Source organism: Pan paniscus, chromosome 15, assembly GCF_029289425.2.
Source record: "Pan paniscus chromosome 15, NHGRI_mPanPan1-v2.0_pri, whole genome shotgun sequence".
Classification (NCBI taxonomy): domain Eukaryota; kingdom Metazoa; phylum Chordata; class Mammalia; order Primates; family Hominidae; genus Pan; species Pan paniscus.
In genome coordinates, this window is record NC_073264.2 from 53,905,992 (window position 1) to 53,923,461 (window position 17,470).

At 38.9% G+C, this 17,470-nt stretch overlaps 1 protein-coding gene across 3 annotated transcripts; it reads right to left on the reverse strand.

Moving 5' to 3' along the window:
• Positions 1–131: 131 nt before the first annotated feature.
• Positions 132–16,637, reverse strand: GNPNAT1 (glucosamine-phosphate N-acetyltransferase 1). Of its 3 annotated transcripts, XM_063596210.1 has the most exons (8): positions 16,361–16,637; positions 9,444–9,611; positions 8,366–8,428; positions 6,722–6,849; positions 5,621–5,682; positions 3,879–3,955; positions 3,705–3,796; positions 132–3,405 (listed from the first exon to the last, which is right to left on the reverse strand). In XM_063596210.1, the coding sequence occupies exons 2-8, from the start codon at positions 9,595–9,597 to the stop codon at positions 3,346–3,348; spliced, it is 636 nt and encodes a 211-aa protein (XP_063452280.1). In that variant the 5' UTR covers positions 9,598–9,611; positions 16,361–16,637; the 3' UTR covers positions 132–3,345. The 3 variants fall into 3 exon arrangements, with proteins under 3 accessions (XP_063452280.1, XP_003831756.1, XP_034793453.1); XM_003831708.6 differs by lacking the exons at positions 3,705–3,796; positions 3,879–3,955 and having other exon boundaries at positions 16,361–16,632; XM_034937562.2 differs by lacking the exons at positions 132–3,405; positions 3,879–3,955 and having other exon boundaries at positions 16,361–16,634.
• Positions 16,638–17,470: the final 833 nt, after the last annotated feature.

Sequence of the window (17,470 nt, forward strand, 5' to 3'; positions counted from 1 at the left end):
AAGTAACCCAAATTTACTCTGAGTTAAGAAGAGTGGATGAACATTGAATGTTGAGAAGCACTTAAGAGTATACTCTAAAACACTGTGGTTACACACACACACAAAATTATGGTCTGTAGTCCAGGCAAGCCTCAAATTCCAGCTCAAGTTTATTTTTAAGGATTAGTTGAGCAAGTTTGGAGTTGGAAGTGAGAGAATCGTGTTTAAAGGAAAGGGTAGGTCATCCACAGAACAGCTTTCAGTCATTACAAAAAAAAAAAATACTTCTTGCTTTTATATTACCATCTTCCCCCATTAGGCCTACCTGCATACTGTGCTTCATCAAATCTAAGATCACCTCACAACTATACCATTATTTTAGGCACCACTAAAAGACAGTGTATTGCTAACAAAACTATGATAAACCATTGATAATATATCCAGATTTCAGAGATGTTACAGTGCATCTTAGTTGATGAAACAAAAGTATACAAAACATGAGACACAGTAAAAATGATAAGTACCACCTCATTATACCTTTTCACAAGCAAATAGTGGCCAAAGATGTGAACGGCCAGACACGGTAGCCGACATATGTAATCCCAGATACTCTGGAGGCTGAGGCAGAGGATCACTTGAGCTCAGGAGTTTGAGACTGGCTTGGGCAATATAGTAAGACCCCACAGAAAAATGTAAAGCCAGGTGTGATGGCACACACCTGTAGTTCCAGCTACTGGGGAGGCTGAGGCAGGAGGGATGGCTTGAACCCAGGAACTGGAGGATGCAGTGAGCTATGATCACACCACTGGACTCCAGCCTGGGTGATGGAGTGGGACACTGTCTCTTTAAAAAATGTGGGCCAGGTGCAGTGGCTCGCACCTATCATCCAAGCACTTTGGGAGGCTGAGGTGGGAGGATAACTTGAGCCTAGGAGTTAAGAGACCAGCCTGGGCAACATAGACTCCACACAAAAAATTTTTTTAATTAGCTGGGTGTGGTGGCATGCACCTATAGTCCCAGCCACATGGGAGGCTGAGGTGGAAAGATCATTTGAGCCCAGGAGATTGAGGTGGCAGTGTGTGGTGATTGTGCCCCTGCACTCTAGCCTGGGCAACAGCGAGACCTTGTCTCAACAACAACAACAACAAAAGGCTATCTATTGTGGGTACAATGCCTATGGGGTAGTCCTGCTCCACAAGGAGCAGTTTTTAAAAAAAAAAAAGTTTAAGAAGTGTTTTATGTAGCACTTTTTTCATATTTACATTTACTCACCATATGGCTTCAAAAATCATAAACATACTCAACTAAAATTACAGATCACCATTGTCCTCAATGACACAATTTTTGTATGGTGTACCTTACCTGTAATTCTATTTCCTATGGGAGGATTTAAGAGATATCTTAGGAACACTATTTAAAGGGATTTACTGAAGTGCCAACCTTGTGAATGATTTTACCTCAAATTGTTCAGTGGTAAGAAAGGTAATAAAGCATTTAGTTTTGCCTTTAAGTAGGCTAATTTTTTTTGTTTTGTTTTGAGATGGAGTCTCGCTCTGTCGCCAGGCTGGAGTGCAGTGGTGTGATCTCGGCTCACTGCAACCTTTGCCTCCCGGGTTCAAGCGATTCTCTCGCCTCAGCTTCCTGAGTAGCTGGGATTACAGGCGCATGCCACCGCGTCTGGCTAATTTTTCTTTTTTTTAGTAGAGACAGGGTTTCACCATTTTGGTCAGGCTGGTCTCAAACTCCTGACCTTGTGATCTGCCCACCTCAGCCTCCCAAAGTGCTGGGATTACAGGCGTGAGCCACTGCACCCGGCCTTACCAGGCTAATTTTTAAAAACATGCGTTTTTAATTACCAGGATTTACCTGATAAAACTACTCTTTGTCAAGGTTGTAGGACTTCTGAAAAGACAGAACTAGCTTTGTTGCGTTTCACGAAGGACAGATCAGTTCGTCTGTATAGGCTATAAGCAGGTAAGTAGTGCACTCTATTGGTGAAGGATTTCTGTTGTTTTGGAAAGCCAACTATAGCTGGCTGCATGGAGGGAAATCCAAAATCCAGATGACGTGGCGTGAGTCAATGGGATGAGAAACACTGGTATTTTCTTTACAATTTCATTTTACAAAGAGCACATTAAACTAAAATTTTATGAATTATGACAATCTAATAGTTCAACAGCAGACTCAAGAAAAGCACAGATGTGATTCTAACAGAAGACTACTCATATGAACAGGTTTAATGCAACATGGAATGCAAAAGATTAGAACCATTAAAATATTTAATTCTTCAACTTTAAAAAATTAAATAAAATCAAAATAGGATAATGACCAGAATAGTGCCATTATAATCACATCAAAAAGTAAAGCTTCCATTAACATTTTATGAATTTGGCAATCTAGTACAATACATTAAGTATTGTGTTTCACTCAATTTTGTGATACTCCATTTTTGAAAAAACTTAGAGGCTTCAGATACCCATGAAAAGAAAAAAATCAGGGTAGAAACACATAGGCTGAGGTTTGCTAATTCACTGTTTAAAAAGGACCTTAGATGTCCCACTATAATTGCTCTTAGGTATTTTTAACAAATGAATAGTCATAATTCACAGAAAAGACAAGTGGTACTTTTTATCTACATAGACTATACTATATAAGCTTTCAGTAAAACATTTAAATTGTTTTACTTTTAATCCTGTCAAGTAATTTTCATTTCTTCTACTTCAAAAGGTTGACCAGGTTGTTTGCCTGTATTGGGATCAACGAATGTTGGGCTATATACTATGTTTAGTTATAATAACTAATTTATCCACCCTGACTTAATATGTGGGAAACAATACACCCCTAAGTGTATTGAGATGTTTCTTTGAAACGAAAATATTTAATTTTATGCATGTGATAAACAGCCTTATTCAATGTATACTTTTTTTAAATGAGCAACACAGATAGCAGACATATAACTCCTTATTACCCATACTCCTGACTACCAAGAAAGGAAGCCAAACTTTTAGAAAAATACAATGCAAGAAAAGATTCAAGTTAAAAATATATTCCTTTGGTTAAAAATCATCCCCTTTATAATATTCATTTGTAATCTAAATTCACAGCATGTCCCACCAGCCCAAAGTAATCTTCTAAATGTCATTATACTTGTAGTATTACAATGTTTTTTCAGTCCAGTATTTATGGAGGTCACTCGGCTGCAGCAACAAAATATTTCAACTCTAGGAAGAGTGTAGCCTTGTAGCATTAGCCCCTTTGACAATTTTCTTACAAGATTTTTACTTTAGAAACCTCCGACACATGTAGTTTTCTTCAGATACAGTATATCCAAACTTTTTATAGAAACCAACATTTTGTGGTAGACATTCAAGGGTAATCTTGTAACAGTTCAGTTTCTTGCTTAGCAAAGTAAGGGTTGATAATAACCTGAAATTTAAAAAGGGGGTAGGGTGAGGAGATAGCATTTATTAATAAAAATTGATTCTAGTAACAATATGAATTAATGTTATAAAACTTAAGTTTCCTTAGAAACAGGTTTAGATTATGGCTTTTCCCACTGCATTCATGTAAGTTGATAAGCATTTAAATCACCAAAGCATTTTTACTTAGAGTCAAATATACTTTTATCTAGTAATCTCCAGCTCACTAATAAACAGGACAAATACAAAACTCACCCTAAGCCCTCTTTAAAAATGAAATTTAAGGCTAGGTGCAGTGACTCATACCTGTAATCCTAGCACTCTGGGAAGCCGAGGCAGGCGATCGCTAGAGCCCAGGGGTTTGACACCAGCCTGGGAAACACGGCAAAACCCCATCTCTACAAAATATAAAAATTAGTAGGGTATGATGGCACATGCCTAAAGTCGCAGCTACTCCAGAGGCTGAGGGGGGAAGATCACCTGAGCCCAGAGAGGTCAAGGCTGCGGTGAGTAGTGATTGTGCCACTGCACTCCAGCCTGGGCAACAGAGTGAGTCTCTGTCTCGAAAAAGAAAAACGAATTTTAAGATGCATGTTAACACTAAAAACTCAACCTTTAAAAAAAAAAAAGACCAAAATTATTTTGTAAAAATTCTTTATTTAAATCTATTTAAACAACTTCGGAGCAGTCGACATACCCACATAAAATGAGTACATAATAGCTTTGCTCTGTAATCATTTTTAAAGCTACTTTAATATTTGTGAAGGTGTGTATCAGATTAACTCAAGATTGGTCTAATTAATATGAAGTGGAAACAAAGCAAGTCTACATCTATACAAAGTTTCTTAATGAATCCAAACCCAGTATTAAAGTGTGGATCTAAGTGCCTTAGAGGATAAAAACTATAAAAGATATACAAACTTGAAGGGTCTGCCCATGTTTGGACAGACTAAAAAATCCTATTTTTAAAAAAAACAAAAGACCTTGACTGAAGTATGCCTGGCTGGTTGCAGTGGCTCATGCCTGTAATTCCAGCACTTTAGGAGGCCAGGGATCACTTGAGTCCAGAAGTTCGAGACTAGCCAAAGCAACATAGCAAAACCCTATCTCTATAAAAAATTAGCTGGGTGCAGCGGCGTGCAGCTGTAGTCCCAGCTACTTGGGAGGCTGAGGCGAGAGGCTCACTTGAGCCCCAGAAATTCAAGGCTGCAGTGAGCTGTGATCGTACCACTGTATACTCCAGCCTGGGCAACAGAAAGAGATCCCATCTCTTAAAAAAAAAAATAAATAAATAAATTAAATAGACTAGAACACAAGAAATCGGTCTGTTTTGTTCACTGAGGTATTCCAAATACCTAGAATAGCATCTGGTACATAAGCAGGTATTTAATATTTGTTAATTCCTTAAAACTCAGAAGAGTTAGTGTTAAAAAGCAAGTTCTTGGGCCAGGCACAGTGGCTCCCACCTGTAATCCCAGCACTTTGGGAGGCCAAGGCAGGAGCACTGTTTGAGACCAGCCTGAGCAACATGATGAGGCCCCATCTCTACAAATTTTTAAAAATTAGCCAGGTGTGGTGTGTACCTGTAGTCCCAGCTAATTGGGGGGCTGAAGAGGATTGCTTGAGCCCAGGAGGCTGAGGCTGCAGTGAGCTGAGATTGAGCCACTGCACCTCAGCCTGGGTGACAGAGCTGTCAAAAACAGACCCTGTCTCAAAAACTAAAAATTATAATAAATAAGAACTACAAGTTCTTATAAAATGGCAATAAATCAATACCACTTATTTATATTTATTTTAAATGATTTAGATAAATATATACAGTGAAGGCTGTTTCAGTATGTATTTCTACAACTTATGAGAATGAGAGATCACAGAATATTCTGTAATAGTTGAACATTTCCTTTGTTTTTAAATATGACAGAGAAGCTGAGGCAAATCCGATTAGCCCAAAAGTTTATCTCCTACTAGGACGAGAGCATTACTATAAAAAGTTAGTAATTTAAAGATGTTACTGTCTGTAAAGAAGTATGCTTCCAATTTTCAAACTTTAAGGCAAAATATGTATAATAATACTTTATTTCTTCATGAAATTCAGTCTGAACTATTAGAGTGAGAATAAGTTCAGAATTAATGAAGCCAAAAAGAACTTCAAACAAGTATCTTGTTAAGAAACTAAATTGGAACAAAATTTATCCAGGGTTACCTTGTTTCTGCCTACTTACAATTTGCCAAGCTGCTTTCCTCTGCATTCATCACTAACAACAACATCTTCTACTCTTCCTCTCTGAAAATATTTACAATGTTTAAAGGAGTAAGCATTTACTTTTGTTTTTAGCTAAAACGAGTTGGTAAGAATTTACTGATAATAAGTAGTATATTTTGTAAACTTGAACTTAACAGAAACCAAATGCAAAAAATATTATACAGTGAAGACTGTTTCAGTATGTATTTCTACAACTTACGAGAAGGAGAGATCATAGAATATTCTGTAATAGTTGAACATTTCCTTTGTTTTAAAATATGACAGAGAAGCTGGGGCAAATCTGATTAGCCCAAAAGTTTGTTTCCTACTAGTATGAGAGTACTACTATTAAAAGTTAATAATTTAAAGATGTTTTTACTTATTAGAGGAAATAGTATGAGTCAAGTTGTGACCTAAACTTGTTTTGGCTATGTCCCCAACCTTCCCACCCCATTGTCTTTAAACAAATATCAGGATCAACATCACCAAAATGTAACCTTTTCATGAATATATCCATCATTCTACTCCTTGCTTACTAGCAAGTTATTTAGATAGCCAAATAAAATTAATGTCTAGTACAGAAACCCCACCGAAATTCCTAAGTGTGACAGAACACATCCCAAGTGTTCCTACCTTATTCTCATTGAATTAAGGTTTTCTCTCCCTTTTTTATTTACTATTTTATGTGAGTTATTGAGGGATGAAAGGGCACTACATGCATCAGATGTATCATAATTAGAACGGAATAATCTGAACCCTTTACCATGTGGAAACAAATTTATGCTAACGTGGTATATTCAGAGTTGTTTTTTTTAAAAGAGTAACATTAGGGATTTTGTGCATTACTGCTAAGGTGTTTGGTTTCTCTATGCCTATACCAAATTGATCCACCTTACAGAACAATTTTAGCATACAATTCATACTGTTATACATTTTCTTTCTTAAAGCTCTCAGAACACACTGGGAAAAGGGATTTCTAAGAGGCACTGAAAATCAATGAGAAAACAGATTTGTCTAATGGAAACTCAAAGTCAGTTGTGCTAGAAAACAGCTGTCCATTTTATTTATAAGCAGCACATACCTTAGCACAGGAATGGATGAATTTATGTTCTATAATCAGAGTTGCCGTAGCAACAATCTGTCCTAGAGTCACATCTTCTACAACTGTAACATAATAATCCCCAGATTTCTTCATATGCTCAAAAGATTCTGTGGAAATTGGATAACAAAGTGTTACATAGTAGACATTCAATTTTATGGGGAGCCAGAAAAATATTAGGATTAGCTGACTTAATTACTAAATGTTTAAAGCTGTTTTACCATAGTAATTTACCTTCCATTTCTAAAGAAAATATTACCAAGTAGTTGAAATATCAGCAATTAGTATCAATTGGAATATAACCTACACATTCAAAATATCTGCTAGCAAAATAAAGACTAATATAGCTATTTTAGATGAACAACACTTAAAATACAAGTAAATGGCTGATGTTGCCACTTCCATGACTACTGAAAACTTCAATTTCTTCATTTACTTTAAATAGATCTCTTTAACTTTTATACTCAATAGATATTCAAATATAACCTTTGCACATTTTAACAAGAGCATGTTTACATGGCTCAATTCTAGAATTTTTAGTCTTTTGCTTTCAAAATATTTTTACAAAATATATTTTAATTTTCCCTTTGTGATGGAAAGTGTTTTGTGATAACATGACTTGCTCTTGTTTGCTTTGAGAGCACCTTGCAAGGAAGTAAAAACATATCTATTTCCAAGTAACTTTTCCAAGTCACATAGCAAATAGGTGCAAAGATACTTCCCCTCAAATGGATTTTCAGTACTATTGCTGAAATAACATGGTTTCTCATCTAATTTCATGTGCATGCAAAGAAAAATTCAGGAATAAAAATTGAGGCTAATAGTCTCTCATATTGTTAATTTCTATGGTCTCATTCCAGATAGAGATCTAAAATGGGAAAAAGAAATAAATTCAGTGAATGAAAATGAACAATGAGAATCAGAATGATGGTCCTCATTCTCAGGAGGGTCAAATAGAATTCAATACAAAATTCCCTATTATAAGGAAATGAAGAATTGTAATTCCTCAGCTATTAAATATTACTAAATATTTAGTAATGATAATAATACTTCATTTCCTTTATAACAGGAAAAAGCAGTGGTAGAGCACTGGACAGAATTAAGGTTTTATTCCTCACTGTAGCAATAACTACCTGTGATCTTGGGCAAGTCTCTGGATCTCTCTAAATTCCTATTTTCTCCTATGTCTAAAAGAAGAGGGGCAGGGGACGGGTGGACTAACTCTTAAGATGCCTGCTAACCTTAAACTTCAATACAAATAAACCCCAAAATAAATTTAAAGCATATAGTCTTGCTTTTTTGATTTGGTAATGAAATTTCTGTAAATAACCACAGTAAGGGAAATACTACAATAAAAAAACAAAAAACCTCTAGAGCTAACACCTAGGTCCTATGGTACAATAATTATCTAATAAAGTAGTCAGATAGTTTGCAAAAACAAAGTTACTGGTACATTTGGATTCTAGAACAACTCAGCCACATTAAACATTTGTATAAAACAGCTAATTTGTTCTTTGAATAATTTCCACCTATTTGAACAAAAACAGAAGTGGGCACTGAACAGCTCTAAACAAAAATGAAATCATGTTTCCCTTTATTTCAGGAAAAAGAGGTTATAGTACTTACTCATAAATTGTTCAGGGCTGACAACTCCAGTCTCTGTTAGCTGACCCAATACCTTAAAAAAACCTAGTTTTGAACAACAGATTTCAAATTACGAGAATAGCAAAAGGAAGACAGTATGAAAATAAGCAATATATTAAGCAGGTGGGCTTATAGGCAATTATTTTTTCAGAACGTTCTATAATCATCTTTTAATTATTAGAATAAAGTGAACCCTATTCTTCTATAATCACTACATATAACAAAAATAACAGGTTTTACCAGTGCTTCTGCCTGCATAAGATGTTTTAAATAGTGCTGACCTTAATATCCAGTATTTATAGACCCAGAACATACATTCTTCAATGTATTATATTTTACATTAAGTTCAATGCAAAGGGTGCCAGATTTTCCCAAATATGTGATTTGGTTTTACTTAAAGGTACAATATGGCTAAATACAATATTCGTAAATTAAAGTATAAGTAACACTGTTGAGATTACACTCTTTAAAATTGTAATTTCTAGTAAATTTCATTAGTGTTACCGGAAATTGATGTGAACAGTACACCTGGAATTTTGAAAATCTTAACTTTCCTACACTCAATAATTAGGCCAAAATTAGGCCCTTCAGGCTGTCTAGCAAAGAGATAATTGTGAAAAGGACAAAGTTGACTTTTAATTACCAAAGCTTAAGGAAGTTAACTTGGAGAATTTAGATGTTAAAAAAGAAATAACTGTATAAAAACCCTTTCAATTTATCCAAGGAAAATTATTTCCACCTTCATTCCCCAACCAGCTTCTTAAGATCCCTCCTTATGTGTCATCATACATGATAATTTAATTTTTGTTTATGAGAAATCTTTTTGGCTTAATTAGGAAGGAGTGATGTTGTATTTAAGTCATTTTAAATATTTCACAGTAATATTTGGTCTTAGCCATGACACACACTCATTGGTATTGAGTGTCCATCACTTTAAAAACTAAGTATTATACAAAAAATAGTCCAAAAGTCAAATATTTAAAAAAAAATTATCTGCATCATAATGTTTAGAGAAAAATGGAAGGCTAACTCTAATTTTACACAGGATTTTGTACATTACCTCTATTTAAGTCAGCAGTACAAAGAGGTCTCAAAACCAAGCCTTCTCCAGGATGTGTTGGGGAAATGGCTGGAGAAAATGTAGCTGTATTCTGACTCCAGTCCACTTCTTTGAGTAGACTTGGGTCAAACATAGGAGTTTCATCAGGTTTCATTTTTCTAGTAAGGTCTAAAATAAAAATTTGAATATTAAGTCACTTTATTTAATAGAAGGAAAATTATGATTGTTGAGAAAGTTAATATAAATTAATGCAATTAGAAGCATTCTTTAGCACATATGCGAGATATTTTACTGCAACCCAGCCTGAATCTAACATTAAATTCCACAACTACAGATAAACAGAAAAATCATGCCTACTATCACATAAAAAAATGGCTAAGTGACTAAATTAGTAAGTTTTAAACTATAAAATCCCATTTATTATCAAGTTTTTTTTTTTTTTTTTTTCAGACAGTCTCACTCTGTTGCCCAGGCTGGAGTGCAGTGGCGTGATCCCGGCTCACTGCAACCTCTGCCTTCTGGGTTCAAGTGATTCTCCTCTTTCAGCCTCCTGAGTATCTGGGATTATAGGCACGTGACACCACGCCCGGCTAATTTTTTTGTATTTTTAATAGAGACGGGATTTCGCCGTGTTAGCCAGGCTGGGCTCAAACTCCCGACCTCAGGTGATCCGCCCGCCTCGGCCTCCCAAAGTGCTGGGATTACAGGCGTGAGCCACTGCGCCCGGCTATTATCAGGTCTTTTAAAACATGTTTTTCCTCTGGGTTGGTGCTACTAAATGAATAGCTGACTTTTCATGGGCTCTTAAATTTTTTACATTATGTTCTTGGATTTTATTATTGAGCCAAGAAGGCATCTGTTTCAACAGGAAATTGCAAGGGGAAAAAAATTTTTTTTAAAAAAGTAATCTCTTAGTCTTACTTGCCAATAAAGAAAACTTTCAGCCGTGTGCGGTGGCTCACGCCTGTAATACCAACACTTTGGGAGGCCGAGGTGGGCAGATCACTTGAGGTCGGGAGTTCGAGACCAGCCTGACCAACATGGAGAAACCCCATCTCTACTAAAAATACAAAATTAGTCGGGCGTGGTGGCGCATGCCTGTAATCCCAGCTACTCGGGAGGCTGAGGCAGGAGAATCGCCTCAGAACCTGGGAGGCAGAGGTTGTGGTGAGTTGAGATCGCGCCATTGCACTCCAGCCTGGGCAATATAAGAGTGAAATTCCCTCTCAAAAAACTTACTGGGCATGTAGCCTTTTTTTTTTTTTTTTTTGAGATGGAGTTTCGCTCTTATTGCCCAGGCTGGAGTGCAATGATGTGATCTTGGCTCACCACAACCTCCACCTCCCAGGTTTAAGCGATTCTCCTGCCTCAGCCTTCTGAGTAGCTGGGCTTACAGGCACCTGCCACCATGCTCAGCTAATTTTTTTCGTATTTTTAGTAGAGACGGAGTTTCGCCATGTCAGCCAGGCTGGTCTCAAATTCCTGACCTCAGGTGATTTGCCTGCCTCAGCCTCCCAAAGTGCTGGGATTACAGGTGTGAGCCACCATGTCTGGCCACATGTAGCTTTTTTTTTTTTTTTTTTCAATGAACCATGAATAAAGAAAATTGATGAACAGGCTCAAATTAATTTTTTTTTTTTTTGGCATTCTCAGAAATACTTTACCTTGGCTATGCTAGATTTACACTGCAGGATTTTGTTTTCACAGCAGATTTTCTAAAAATCTGTGGTGTGGGCCAGGCATGGTGGCTCGTGCCTTTAATCCCAGCACTTTGAGAGGCAGAGGCAGGTAGATCACCAGAGGTCAGGAGGTCAAGACCGGCCTGACCAACATGGCGAAACCCTGTCTCTACTACAAATACAAAATTAGCCAGGTGTGGTGGTGGCCACCTGTAATCCCAGCTACTTGGGAGGCTGAGGCAGGAGAATCACTTGAACCCAGGAGGTGGAGGCTGCAGTGAGCTGAGATCACACCATTGCGTTCCAGCCTGGGCAACAAGAGTGAAACTCCGTCTCAAAAAAATTAAATTAAAATTAAACTGTATAGTGTAAGTTTCTCAGTTGCATCTAAGCAGCTTAAAAATAGCTGGTGTTTTTCATGCTATTGAAAAGTGATATGATATTTCCCCCTCTTTTTTGAACATTTAGAAATGAGCAGGTTCTCACTAGTTGTAGTGTTTTAAAACTGAGACTAAATAACAGAGAAGTAACGATAGGAAGGATGAAAAACAAATCATACAAAGCATAAAACTGGGGCCAGGGGGCTTCTGTGCAGCACAGAATTGCTAAAAGAAACAGATGCTTCCCAACAATTAAAAGTTGAGTATTCCTTATCCAAAATGCTTGGGACCAGAAATGTCTCAGGTTTTGGATTTTTTTTTTTTTTTTCAGATTTGGGGATATTTGCATATACATAATGAGATATCTTGGGGATGGGACCCAAGTCAAAATTCATTTGTGTTTCATATACATCTTATACAGATAGCACAAATATTTTACACAATATTTTAAATAATTTTGTGCATGGAAAAGTTTTTGTACATTACACCAGATGTGGAATTTTCCACTTGTGGCATCATGTTGGCCCTCAATAAAGTTTCAAATTTTGGAGTGTTTTGGATTTTTGGATTAGAGATCCAAAAAAAGCAGTCCCCAACTTATTTCTATATCCAGTTAAAGAAACCATATTTTAATGAGAGAACAATTTGCCCAATAACCTAACCCCCAATTGTTCCTTATTTCATAAGTCACAGTATGCTTTAGGGCAAATATTCTTAACTTTTCCTTAAAGATGGATAATAAGTTTCTGCCTGTATAATCCTATGTAACTATATAAGCAATGCTGCAATATACTAGTTATGGGAAGGTAGTGTGATGTGATCTAACAACAGAAGTTAACACTTGCTCAGCACTTCTTATGTGCCAGACTGTTGAAAGAGCTTTACTAATTCATTTATTTCAACCATCCTACAGGTTAGGAGTGGTTATTATCTACATTTTAACAGATGAGAAAATGTTAAGTAACTTGCCCAAGGTCACAAAATTAGCGGAGCCAGGATTTAAACCTAGGCATAGAAAGAGCATGAGCTTTGGATTCATACCTGGTGTTCAAATGTCAACTGTGTGATATGTACTACGGTAATTAAGCTTTTAGAATCTAGTTTCCTCATTTGTAAAATGGAGATGAAATTACTGGGAGAATTAAATGCATTACTGTATGCAGTCATGCACTTAGCAGTGCCTGGAATACTGCAAGTACTTAAGATATATGCTAGTTAGCAATAAATTTAAAATTCAAGTTTATAAATTCTTGTTCATTTTTTTTTACCTTTAATTCATGAATCAGGCACTGTGCTGGTTACAGGAACTACAAAAAGAATGACAGGCTCTTACGTTTATGTTATACCAAAAGTTAGCATTCTTGGGTAGAAAAGAACGTAGTTTATAATGTAGACTGCTGAGAGGTCCCCCCAGCCACACACACACAAAATGATTCAAATTATGCTGCATACACTATACCCAGTTCTAACACTATTAAGGAAAATATAGAAATTGTGATGATCAAGCAGTCATTTCAAGTTTAACAAGTTTAATAGCCATTCAAAATAGGTTTTTTGTTTTGTTTTATTCTGTTTTGAGACAGGGTTTTACTCTGTTGCCCAGGCTGGAGTGCAGTGGTGCAATCATAGCTCACTGCAGCCTCAAACTCCTGGGCTCAAGTGATCCTCCTACCTCAGCTTCCCACATCAGCCTCCAGAGTAGTTGTGACTACAGGCTCATACCACCACGCCTGGCTAATTTTTGTATTTTTAGTAGAGATGGGGCTTTGCCATGTTGGAAAGGCTGGTCTTGAACTCCTGACCTCAAGTGATCCTCCAGCCTCAGCCTCCCAAAGTTCTGGAATTACAAGTGTGAACCAGCATGCTCAGCCGAAACAAGTTTTTAATAGATGAAATTGAGTCCACGTGTTTTAGTGTTTTGTCTAAATTGGACCCTTGAGGTTTTTGTGTGTAATCTCATCTGAATGGTAGGTAGCAACATTGTTTTTCAGGTATGTAGATCAACAGGCTAAGTATTAATAAAGTGAAATGTGTACAGTATTAAAAATGTAAATTCCTCGAGGCAGCACACTATTTAAACATTTTGGTCTTGCTATTAAACATATAGTTGTAAATACAAAGTTCAAAGAAAACTCAAAAGAGAATTTAAATCAACCTTAACCACATTTAACTAGATTCCTTTTTCCTATAAAGTTGTCTGTGTTTACAATAAAAATGTGGTCTAGAAAACATGAAAAATAGGGTTAATAATTTTCATGAGAGGGAAGAAGTATACAGGAAAACAACTAGGATTATGAAGCCCTTAAATAATGAATTTTAACCAGGAAATACTAATATTTTCTTGTACTTTTCTTTCATGAGACAGTCCTTTTCCACGAATGATCATAAAAATAAATAATATTGGCTAACACTTATTGAAAACTTTCTATATGTTAACTCTTAAAAATAACAATGAACGATGTATCATTATTATCCCAATTTTACAGATAAGGAAGCAGGCACAGTAACTTGCTCAAGGTTAGAGTGCCAATAAGGAACAGAGTGAGGATTCAAAATGAGGCAACAGGGCCAGCTTCAGAAGCCCCTGACCTGTGCCGTTACACAGGGCCCTGCACTTAAGTTTGATACCCTGCTGCCACTGTTTCGAAGTTCTTAATTTTTTAACAAGGAACCCTGCATTTTAATTTGGATTACCACAGATTACGTAGCCAGTCCTGCTAGGTAGTATGACTTCAGACTCTGCTCTTAACCATTACACTGAAGATGCACTAGAGTAGATAAATTCCCTATCTTACTGTTGTACAAGGGTTAAAAATTAAGTCATAAGCAGCACTTAGAACCTACATTTGGAAAATGGGAATCAGACTAGTCAAAATACATTAAACAAAGCATTACAGATTGAAATAAGAATCTATTAACCAGGCAATCAGAAATTAACATCAAAATTTTTTTTATGAGCTATTCTACAAAACAGAGCCATACTGAAGGCCCACTTTAGCTCACTCTGTCCTCAAACGGTAAAATTCTGCTGGTGCCCAACTAAGGTACTGGGCAAAGTGAAGCAAGATATGACTTGAAACCTGGTTCCAAGGGGGTTTAGAGCATAATTAAATAAGTAATTTTATATAAATAATCTTTTAGCATCTTCAGGTGCCCAGATATTGCAAAACTAGGAAATCTCTGCAAATAAAATTGCACAGTTGTGTGAAGCGGAATCTCATCATATCATTAGGTTCTTTAAAGTTTTTAGATGAACTTTAAACACTAATCCTCCTTAAGTATTCCTCAGAACCTTTTCTGATTAACTGCTAAATTAGCAGGCGTTTAGAAGACCCGTTTAAGCCTAACCCTAGCCCAATAATGCCTAGTGAATGAATAACGAGTAAGACTTACCTGTAGGTCACATTTCAGAAAATCCAGAAGGACAAAAAAAAAAAAAAATTCCCAAACTGCCACAATATCGCGGAAAGCATACACCAAATTCATTTTTACTAGTCATCACATCAGTTGAATATTTTTTCACTCAATTGAATATTTTTTAAACAAAACTTCAACTATTTGGCGTCTGAGCCTCTGTATCAGGTTGGAATACGAATGGGGAGAGAGGCTGCTGCTAGAAGCAACCAACGGAGAGCAACAAGTAATAGACACCGGAGATGAAGATTTTAAAAGTCGATCTACAAATTTTAAAAATACAATCTAAGGCCAAATCTAAATCAGCCTATGTATTTCTCAAGAGCTCCTGGGGAACCTTCTAAGTGCAGGTGAATGGGGGAGGGGCGGACTTCGGATTCCTTTATATTCATTTTATAACAATTTCGATAACAAGAATCCATTCTGAATCTATTCCGTTAAAGATTTTTAACACACCTGGCCATATTTATTAAATTGTGTAACTGCATGAATGTTCAAAAGTATTTTCTGATAGTTTGACCTTTACAATCTAGACGTTATTCCCAGTCTACCGATGAGGAAGCTGGAGCACCTGGAACTCCCAAGACTTGCCCCTTAGGTAACACAGCAAGTAAGTGACTTGGGGCTAGAATCCTCGTTTTCGCATCTTGAGCTCGATTACCATCCTCAACAGACCCCAATCTTTACATCATCATACCATACAGCTAGCGCTCTCTCCCCTATTTGGCAAATCCTGTCTAAATTAATTTCTTAAGATCCATTCTAGGATTCGTTCATGAGGGATTATCCTAACAAAACGAATCCTATAATCGCCCGTTCAATTTTGTATGAAAATTTTAAATTAGTTTGGCTTACATAAACATCAGCTCCTGCAACAGAAATCACAGTACAGTACTCGGTATTTCTAGGGGTAGGAGCCTAGGAAAAAGAGACAAAGAATGTCCCTCTGTACCCTGGGGAAAGCGCCGACCTACTCGGTGCGGAGGTGGTCTTCGGAGCAGCTGCCTCAATGGCTCCGACCACCGTGGGATGCGCCCGGGAATGGGAGAAGAGAAGGGGCCTGGGACGTTCGTGCCCATTCAAAACCGATGGCTGCAGAGAGCGCGACCAACTGTCTCATTTCCCACGCCAAAGTCTGGGGAGCGAAGTTCCGACCCCAGTCCCAGTTCCAGCCCTGCCAGGCCAAGACCAGCGTATGGCCGGACCGCTGGCCATCATCCTTAACCTCTGCTCCAGGCGCGCGTGCGTTCAACTTCCTGGGAACCGCGCTCCACACCATGTGCACCCAGCTGGCGAGGATTAACGCCCAGCTCCTCCACACAACACCCCCGGGGGCCTGGCCGGGGTACCAGACACACCTGTTAGATAAACCTGAGGGCAGGCCCGCCCCAGCCCCCAGGACACACGGTCCTGCTCTCGCGCCCCGGCCCCGGTCCCTCCTCACCCGTAGAGGCCCTGCGGTCGGCGCTCCTAGCCAGGCGCGTCGGACTCTCCCCCACCAGTGTGCACAGCACCGGATCCGGATCCGGCTTCAGCGCCAGCCCCACCTCCTCCTCCACCGCCCGCGCCACAGTTGGGAACCGCGGCCCAGACGTGGCAGCGCCAACGCCTCCACCCCGCCTCTGCCCCCTCACGCAGGGCCGCGCGCAGGCGAGCGGAGGCGGAGGCCAAGGCGCCACCCGCCCAGGCCCGGAGAGCGAGGGGCGGGGCCCGGAGAGCGGGGGCGGGACCAGGAGGGCGAGGGGCGGGGCTCGGAGAGCGGGGGCGGGACCAGGAGGGCGAGGGGCGGGGCCTGAGGCTCGAGTCGGCGCCTGGGGCGGTGGCCGCCGGACCAAAGCTGGCCTCTCCCGGCTCCTCCTCCTCGCTCCCCAAGGACTTTCCCACCGCGTCATTGTCTCGGTTTATCTGCAGATACGTCTACCTAGCAGTCAGCCCAGCAGCGTAAGTGGTGACCAGTGTGGGCCTCTTTGATCCTGAGACCGAAGGCTCGGCCACTGGCCCTCTCCATTTGTTCCTTGTTGCCCTCCCTTCATGATTCAATCCATTAATTAGGACTTTTCCTACCAGCTGGCAGTTCAGAGCTCCGCATCCCCAGGCCTCTGAGTCACAGTTCCTGCCTTCATGAAACTAGGAGTTGGGGCCACTGCATTCTACTCCTTCGGGACTATTGTTTCATTTCTCAGTCCCTCAAACCCTTTATTGGATGAACATGGAGTTAGGACAGCGGTTCTCCACTGCAACAGTTTTGCCTCCCAGGAGACATTTGGCAATGTATGAATCATTTTCAGCCTCTCATCTGGGGTGAGATGCCATTGGAATCTACAGATGGTGGAGGGCACAGGTGAGTAGAGGCCGGGAATACTGCTTCACGCCTTACAGTGCGCAGGACAGCGCCGCACAACAAAGAATTACCTGGCCTGAAATGTCTGGAGTGCTGAGGTTTAGAAACCTTTCGTTAGGAGAAGAAAAGTGACTTTTTTCAGAGCCCCATTTCTGAAGTGTCTTACCTAAGTAGCACTTTGTCCCTATTTTAACAGATGAGGAAACAGAGGTT

What these genes read in the sequence shown, in the direction of transcription:
- GNPNAT1 (XM_063596210.1), bottom strand. Translation starts at nt 9,597, where the DNA reads ATGAAACCTGATGAAACTCCTATGTTTGACCCAAGTCTACTCAAAGAA. An exon ending in CAGCCCTGAACAATTTATGA is followed by an intron (nt 6,850 to 8,365) that starts GTAAGTACTATA and finishes CAATTTCCACAG; the next exon opens with AATCTTTTGAGCATATGAAG. An exon ending in TCATCCATTCCTGTGCTAAG is followed by an intron (nt 5,683 to 6,721) that starts GTATGTGCTGCT and finishes AAATATTTTCAG; the next exon opens with AGAGGAAGAGTAGAAGATGT.